This window comes from Embiotoca jacksoni, unplaced genomic scaffold, assembly GCF_022577435.1.
Source record: "Embiotoca jacksoni isolate LCO1_2020_lvr unplaced genomic scaffold, fEmbJac1.0.p SCAF_16, whole genome shotgun sequence".
NCBI classification, from domain to species: domain Eukaryota; kingdom Metazoa; phylum Chordata; class Actinopteri; family Embiotocidae; genus Embiotoca; species Embiotoca jacksoni.
Genome location: NW_027185296.1, coordinates 8,984,197 through 8,993,354, shown reverse-complemented (window position 1 = coordinate 8,993,354; position 9,158 = coordinate 8,984,197). Strand labels below are relative to the sequence as shown.

At 39.4% G+C, this 9,158-nt stretch overlaps 1 protein-coding gene across 1 annotated transcript; it reads left to right on the top strand.

Annotated features, from left to right (window-relative positions):
- Positions 1–1,753: 1,753 nt before the first annotated feature.
- Positions 1,754–6,830, top strand: cltrn (collectrin, amino acid transport regulator). Its single transcript, XM_069149957.1, has 6 exons — positions 1,754–1,835; positions 2,513–2,571; positions 2,784–2,869; positions 3,052–3,168; positions 5,932–6,126; positions 6,208–6,830. The coding sequence occupies exons 1-6, from the start codon at positions 1,769–1,771 to the stop codon at positions 6,338–6,340; spliced, it is 657 nt and encodes a 218-aa protein (XP_069006058.1). The 5' UTR covers positions 1,754–1,768; the 3' UTR covers positions 6,341–6,830.
- Positions 6,831–9,158: the final 2,328 nt, after the last annotated feature.

Here is a 9,158-nt window from a genome sequence, read left to right as displayed (position 1 = left end):
ATTGTAGCACTACCGCGCGTCGCCTCCTGGGGACGATAAAGCAAAGGAAGAGGGAGCTGCTTTATTTTCTTTTAGCCCTATAATGACATGATGAATTAAATCTTGTTTTAATTTATTAAAGATTTTCATACATTTTGTTGCATCATATTACAGCTGTGAAGTGTTCACAAGCATTTCAGTATGTAAATAAACAAGTGAACGCACCGAATATTTCCACCGACTTTACAATAACTAAAAGGAATTTGCGTGTGTTTTCACTTCTGGTGTTCATCATATTATCATCAGTTAAGACAAAGTTTAAACACTGTGGCCCAACCCTCAACACTAAAATCAATCAAATAGACAGATCTCCCACTTAACCTGCTAAATTACAAGAATATTGCACAGTATTTAAATAAAGCAATACTAGTGTTTCAAACAAAACAAATGACACGTTCCTCTACTTACAAATATAACTTTAATACATCCAGCTGTTTTGCAAGCTTTTGTCATGAGTCGGCTGTTTTCCTGAGTATGAACTGCAAAGGATAAAAAAGATGTCATAAAAACATCAACGTCTTTACAGTATGCCTTCATTTGGCTTCAATAGCCAGCATCTGCTCAGTTAAGTAAGCAAGTAAGAGTATTACACCAAAAGCAGTTTGTGTAAATCACTGTTCAGCAGAAACTGAACTGTGATCAGCTGAATCACAGTTAGAATGCAAAACCCACCAAAAACACATATAAAGTGTAGATGTATGTATCCTGAACAATCAGAAGAGAAGAGCAGCTTTTTTAATGTTTTGTTTTAACTGGGTGTGTACTTCATCATGGGTGTTGTCTATTTTATGGAAAAACACTTATGACATTTTATGGGAGCAAAAGATATTTTATTGTGGGTCTACTGCACCGTTTAATGTGGTCCACTGTGGTGTGGATCTTACATGGTAGGTTCAGTCCACGATTAAGTGAGAGAGGCTAAAAAAAAAAACAGGTCTGATGAAAACAGAGTTTTCTGGCTCTGTGTCAACCGATTTTCTTATAAATGTCTGTGTCGAGCACACACTGTGAAATGGTTGAATAATTAACCAAATCGCTGTCAATGGATGATTAACCCTAAATATATTCTGCATCAGCTCCCAGAGCGAGGTTAGACTTGATAAGCATGTTTGAGAAAGTACGAACAGTTCGGCTTGAAACTGAAAAAAACTGCTTAGTCTGACATGTTCCCGTAGCTTGTTTGTCAGATAAGGCTTTTTATCTCCAAGGAATGCAACAGCTCCTCTTATCTGAACTAATCAGTCAGAAGATGCACTCTTTCAGCTGGATTTGATACAAAATGTGTGTTTCTGTTTGCAACCCCACAAAAAGGGAAAAATGTTCCTACTTGATATAAAAGTCAGTAGCTGGGTTGATCCCACTGTGCCTGTGCTGAGTGAACAAAGGCAGACTGAGTTGCTGTGTTTTCCTCCTGGAGGTCTGCCTCTCTCCTGCATTAGCAGACCTATCTGGCTCCTCTAGGAAGCCTGAGCAAACAGGAGCACTTTAGCTGCAGCTCCCACTTCACTGTTTCCATGGAGTACAGCACAGGTCAAGCCCGTATTTTTTTTTTTTTTTTTTTTTTTTTTTTTTTTTTTTTAGAGGATGGATCACTTCAGGTGTGTCCTGGCTTAACCATTAAACCTGAACTTAAACCAATAAAGTCCCTGTGCTGTCCTCCCTGATTCATTGAACACAAGGAGCTTCACCTCAGCTTTTCTATTGTTTTGTTTCTTGTTTTCTGGGAGAAATGCTGGAAAAGATCTTGTTCCTGCTCTGCTTGTCGTCTGCTGCGGCTCAACAGCTCTGTGCACCAGGTAAGTGACAACATTAAAATTTCACTTTTGGTTAAACATTTTGTACTCACACTTATTTTTTCTATTATTAGCAGCAGGCATTGTAACAGTAAAACTGTAGTCTGGAGCAGTTCTCTCCAGTCACCGTTGAATTCAGCCTCTTATCTCTTTACTGGAACAAAGTCAGATTAGAAACATTATTTAGATTTTTTTTTTTGTCCCACAACAATGGTCTTATTACATATCAACCATGATCCTCAAGTAAGTGGTAGTCCAGGGTTTTCACTACTGTTATTAGGCTAATGTGAACCACCGAAGCCAAGTCAGTATGGAGGACATCAAATTAGGTTTTGCAATTTTTCTCTTTGGCTTTTTGGGTGTTGTTTGTTTATTATCTGCTCTAGCTTTCCCACATTTCTGGAAAAATGTGACACAGATATTGTAATAATAGTGGTCAATTTTACATATTTTTAATTTAAAAACATAAAACAAATAGGTGAACCTGTTCTTCCACAAACGTGGGGAAAACACTAATAATCTATCGCCAGGCTCTGAGGGAATAAATTGAAATAATGTTGACTTCACCTCACAAAGCTTGGACTTGGAGTCAGTCTAACAGCGCAGATTGGACACGTTACATCTGAACTATTTATTTAAAACCTCAAGCAGAAATTAATGGCATGTTTTTATCTTTATAGATGCTTCAGATGGATATAAAGTTCGACTCAGCATCAAAACTGCTCTGGGAGATCAAGCTGTACGTACATATTTAATTAATCGTCCTCATGCAGTAAACAGTCTTGTTATGTATGAATCAGAGTACTTCAAAACATCACATGTATGAATAATAACAGCCTGGATGTTGCCCAGAATTCTCTTAAAGTGCACATGACTCTACTTCCTGTGAGGACAAAGTCCATGTTGTGGGATGTTAACCTGAAAGGTCCTAATCTGTTGTTGATATTGCAGTACGACTGGAATGAAAATGAAAAGTTCCTTTTCCGGGCAACGCTGGCTTTTGCAATGAGGAGTCACATGGGAGGACAGCAGTTTGAGTGAGACCTGTTTTATTGGTTTCATTTTCCTGTTAAATTTTTACAAAACAAGACAGAAACAGTTTCCTTGTGTTTCTTAGAATAGGCCGTAAAAGGATAATAGGACATCTTCTTGTACCATGATGAGATCAGTTACTCATGTTTTATGATGTGGTCTTTATTGTCCTGTGGTACTTCCCCAGAGTGTCAAACATCATCGTGTGTGAGGAGACTCACAGAGTGTCCTTCTGGTTCGTGGTGACGCTGCCGCTGAACACCTCGCTCCTGGTTGGTAAAGACGACGTGGAGAAGGCTGTGAGGTAATCACATGTGCCCATGGAGTTTAATTTGAAAATATGAATCACTAATATGATGTTATTCTATACAGAAAGGTCAGAGGTCATGTTGAACTCTGACATCCAGAGTCAACGTTGCAATTTTATGTTTTGTTTCGGAAACGCTGATACTGTCCTGATGAATGAGGTGTGTTTGCTTTGCACTGTTTTCATGTAAGAGTATAAATGTAATTGAATATGGACCTTTTTTTTAAAAATGCAGATTAATGACTAATAGGGTTCCAAATAAACAATAAGCCCTTCACCAATATGATATTTTAGAGGTCCTAAAAGCAAAACTGTGGATTTGACCAGCAAGTCCGAATAAAACTTGTTAAACAGTGACAACTGTGGAACAATGGGGTAAAACGTGGTGTAGCAGGAGTTCTTTTATACTAGCCATGTTACCAGACCCCAATTTACTGCATGAACAATTATAAATCATAAGTCTGGCTGAGCTTAGGGAATCATTTCCAGTCTTGCCTCCGATTGGACGTAACCAATTGTTACGCAATGAAACCGGCTGCAACAACATAGAAAAAAAAAACCACTTGACTTCAAGGTCATCACACTTAACCACCGACACTGGTCACTGATTGGTCCACCCTTCAGAGTGGCTGTTCAAACATGAATGTGAACAGGGTTTCCAGACTGTAAGCACTTTTTGTGCAAATCTGTTGTAGCTGCATCCGTGTTGTTGCTTTTCAAACATACTATAGAAAGAATTGGGGGCAGCAACCTGACGGTATCTTGAAGTCTAAAAGATCTTGAGATGGTTCAGTCCATGTGGGAAAACCCACTGCTGTAATGTAGAGGCTCTGTGCCTTTGTAATTCATACTATAATGTATGATTTGAGTGTTGCGAGTGCTGAGCTATTAAGCAATTTTGCTGCAACCCTCATCTACTTAACCAGTTTTTTTAAAGAGTTTTTTGTCAGGGCTGAATGTTGGCAGTTAAGAAGCTCAAACAATGTAGTGGCCCATTGTATTGTACCAATACTGCTTTTTACAGAGAGTAGCCAGTTTAAAATGCTTGGTCGCCTAATACAGACCTCTTACCTTTGAAGGTTGGAAGTTCAAGTGACTGGGAGAAGACTCTCACTTAGGCCTTGGACATTATAGATCGCACCAGATTCTGGAACAACTTGGACCAGCTTGCAGGGTGTATTGGATTATTATTATTGAAGTTACACTTCATCAGTGATGATACCTGGTCAGTCCCACCCAGGCAATACAGACAGGGTGACTGACAGCTTGGGTCCGGGCAACACGACCTTCTTTGCTTGGTGGCCCCCGTGATGCCCAACATGTTATAGGTCCAGTTCAGATGGAAATATTCTCAACAACATAATTTGAACTTTACAACTACGACTACTACTGCTAGTCTGCACCATTGCGAAATGTGCCAGTTTGCCAGACAACACAATGCCACGTTTTCACCTCAATAACTGAGTTACTTGCAACAGCTGACTTTTTAGTGTTGATGAAACAGCACTGATTGCTTCAATGGGATACTCTGGGGGATCATAAAAATTTATGGGGTGAACTTTAAACAGGAGATCTAGTCTGTTTTGTTCTTTGTCTGAAGCAGTTCCCTTGTTTAGAGACATTGTCTCATAAAAAACGCAAACTATCGTACCTTCAGTTCTAAAACTGCCCACTTGCGACTTGACAAGCTGAGGCGCAGGCGAACTCATCAGCTGGTTTGAGTTGAGACGAGTCATTTCACTCTGGTGAACATTCACTAACAGGTTTTGTAACATGCAAAAAAGGTTTTCTCTCGTCGCGACTCTTTCGTCTGAACTAAGCTACAGGCCTTGTAGAGGGACTGACCCTCCTTTGTATATCACCTCCATGGGTTCACACCCAGAATCCAAACTACAGCTGTGGCACTGCTCCACCAACTCACCTTACTTCCCCCTCTTACTCTAAATCACCTCCTCAATGCAGTCCTCCCATTGGACACCAACCTCCAATACGATAACCTGCCCGCAGGCCTCAGAGAGCAGCTCCACATTCTTTGAGAACTTGAGTTGTTTTCCCAGGTTGAGAACAACCTTGTTCACTGGTCACTTACAACACGTTTTGTGACTCATCAGTTTTGAGAAGAACGTAAAGATCGTCTGGAGGAACGACTGCAGAGAAAAATGTCAGGGAGAAATGTTTGGACTGTTTTGCCTAGATTCAAATTGCAAAATGGATACATCAAAGCATCAATTCATGAAGCAAAATCTGACTTGTATTCATAGCAGTACGGTTCGCCTGGCTCCGCCTTGTTATGGCTCACAGCTTCCGAAACCCTGTTCACATGAAGGTTTGCTCAGCTCCTCTGAAGGGCGGACTAGAGGAAGTGTGATGACGTTGAACTAGTACTAACAGTGGTAGAACAACATTCAGCACATGGTGGTCGATGGCAATTGGTTCAAGGCTGCTCCAATTGTTTCAAAGTTAACGTGAGGTCTACACCCATTCAAATGCAATGACTGGAAACAGTTCTCAGTGGAAGGGGGCCACACCCATATGGTCACACAGTGAATTTGGGTCTAGTAATACCAGTTTACAAAATGGTAGACTGTGTTGAAAATACCTTACAACTGTTTTAAGGTTGTTACAGCAGTCCAAAAAAAGATGGAAACCACAAAATACCCAGAATTTTAGCATAACATAGCTAAACTGTTGTCATTAAGTGTTGCTTCTTCCACAATATTTGTGTCATTCTAAATCCAACCCTTTTTCTTTTTCTTATAGAAAGTCCAGAAACCGCATCAACAGCGCTTTTCTGCTCACTGATACAACCCTTGAGTTCATCGACATCCTTCCCACCCTGGCAGCACCCGTCAACCATGACACCCCTCCATGGCTCATCGTGTTCGGGGTGGTCATGGGTGGGGTTGCCGCTGGCATCATCTACCTACTCGTGTCCTCTGTGGTCCAAAAGAAAGGGTGAGCGGATGACTGCGGATGAACTAAATGTTATCAATATAAAAGTATAATAACTGAGCTTGATTTTAATTCTCATTTCAGCAAGAAGAACGAGAAAACAGCCGAGGATGACATCAATGAAGAGACACGGGTAAAGGTGGTGGAAAACTGTGCTGCACGAGATGGTGTTTATAACATGTCGTTCTTAGATGATGAGCGACTCACACAGATGTAAAACACTTCTATAAATACTCTTCCATGTCAGCCGTAAGATAGGAAAATATTTTATCAAGCTGCTCTACAGGGAATTTTGTTGCACTGATACTTTGATCTTATGTGCAAAATCATGTGATTCTACTTGAAGGCTCTAATTTAAATCAGTTGAATTTTAATGACTTTTTTCTTGGAGGTCATCTGCTCAACATTTTGTACTGCTGCTTCTTTCATTTCTCAAATAAATGTCTATTTTCTGTGTTGAGGGATGATTTGTTAAACATCTCGGTGTAACAAGGGATGTTTGTGCATATTCTGCAGAATTAATCTGCTGTTTAAAAAGAAAATCTGATAACATAACCATTTATTTTGTAAAGCACTTTGTAATTTTTTTAAGAGTTCTATATAAATAAAGTTTATTATTATCAAATAATTTATTATTATGATTATTTGCAAGTAAGACACAGGTCCTATTGAAGACGAGGGTTCATTCCCGGCTCAGCTGTTGTAACATGTGGAAATTTCATAAAATGCTGTGTCACACTACTCATGTTTCCTCATGAATTCAAATGTTGGTATGAAGTTACAAGATTATGATGAGGTGGGAAACTGGTCAGTTTAAAATGTGATGTTTGTCTGATGTTACACTGCCCCCTGCAGACCATTTGGGGTAAAGCAACAGGTCCTTCAATTTACCCATCTGTTAATATCAGCAGGAGGTTTGTTAGTCCTCTTTTACCCCTTGTTATCTCATAAATGGAAGCATCTTATGTTTGCATGTCTACTAGTTTTGACCAGTTCAGCTTAAAAGAGATTTCTTCCTTTTTAAAACAACCAGAAGTAATCTCATCCAGAAACTCACAGGAGTTGGAAGGATGTCTGACAAATAGTTTTGGGCACAATGTTTTATGCTATATTGACCTCTCAGATATATTTCACAACCTTTTACATGTGTTAAAGACACCACTGCAGTAAGACACTACAGTAGTAGCTAAAAGAAGAGTTAGTTAGGGACTGTACAAAAATGATTGGGATAGGATGAGGGACTGACACTATCAAATAGATACAACACTATATCATTTGAATTTTCTATTATAAATAACACTTATAATACCATTTATTTTTTGGTCTATATTAATAAGTGAAAACATTTTATGAATTTAGAGCAAACTCAAGTTGGTTTTGTCTAATTTAAAGGATAATTCTACCTTTTTTTTTAACCCATAAAATTTCCCAATTATTATAATTGTGGCTCTATGGGTCATGTTAACTTTGCTGAGTTGAATCTTCCCGAAAATAAACTCAGAAATTAGCCGCCTGTTAAATCAATTTGCTAAATGCATCTCCATCTTGAGATGCGAGCCATCTGATCTAATCACCCTCCATATTGACAAATTCATTCACTAACTCCGGATTATTTAGTTGTGAGAGGCAAATGTTCCGGAAACTTCACATCTGATTGGAATGGCAAATTATCAGATGGACCATAATGAGGACGGTGGCAAGTCATTTCAGTTTGATGGCTGTAATTATTCCAATCAGAGCACACAGACGAGGACCGACTGTAAATCAGATGGAAGACACAGAGGATGGAGGCAAAGGCAGAAAGACAACAGCAATGTGCTGAAAAACAACATACTTCAGAAAACTGGAGGTGTTTCTGCGCTCACTGCTCTGCTGCCGACTGAGGAGGAAAACTTCTGCTGGAAAGAGAGGAACCGGTTGATGCCACACTTGCACAATTTCCATGTGTATATGGATGAGAGGAGTCCCATCTGTGGCTTTGATAAACATTTGTGTCCCTGAGATGCTGTTTCATCTCCCTGAAATCAGCTGAAAGAGAAGAAGAAGGCCTTGCTGTAAAGTAAAGGAACACACGGTTAACAGAAAGACATCCGCAGCTTCATACATGTAAACAGACCGGCGTGGCGGATGAATATGCACAGTGATCAGGTCAGGAGCAAGTAGTCCCTCATGGAGATCTTGAATGTAGTTGGCAACATGGCCGTTCAATGCAGCTAATTTCTGTGTATTTCAGTCAGACTCAAAAACAATTGTTTAAAATGATTCATGTAGAAATCGTTTTTTGTTTTTTTTGGAAAGCTGTAGGGAGCGTGCAGAGATTCCCCGAATCTCTACAACTACGGCAGGAGGAGTAAAGGTCACAAAACAGCCACATTTATGTGAAAGGTCAAAAATAAATAATACAAATATTCTTTAAATCCCAGGAGTGAAATCAATAGAGGCAAAAATTATGGAAAAAATGTAATGATGCTATTCGAGCCATTCTTTGCTTTTCAACCAACAGTTGACTTTCATGACACGTTTCATTTGACTGTAGTTCTGAATGCTGTCAGGATGCAGAAGAGGTATTGTAGACAAATTACAAAGATCCGATTTCTCAAAGCGATTGTTGATTATTATGGTAAAGTTAACAGTTATGACCTGGAACAGAGACAGAATTCATCTTTATAGTATTAAACACTGATTGCTTTTAGACTTCCTGATCTAGCTGAGATAAATTCTAACTCTGGGATGAGAAAAGGTTAAACGGCCTCATCTCCCTTTTCTGACCCCGCGCCCACATAATCTTCACTGTCCCTCAGCGTCTCCTGTCGTGGAGACTTTATATCGATTTTTGGCTTAAAAAAAACAAATCACATCCTCCTTTCTTTCTCAAAATTCAAATGTTACAACTATATTTCCAGCTGCTCTACTTCAATTTTCCAACACATTGTTTTGTTTAAAGCACAAATGCAACCTTTATGCTTAACTTTAGGTGGCAGCATCGTACCGTCAGCTGCTGCTGCTGCTCCCTGGACAATCACTGACGTCCTCTG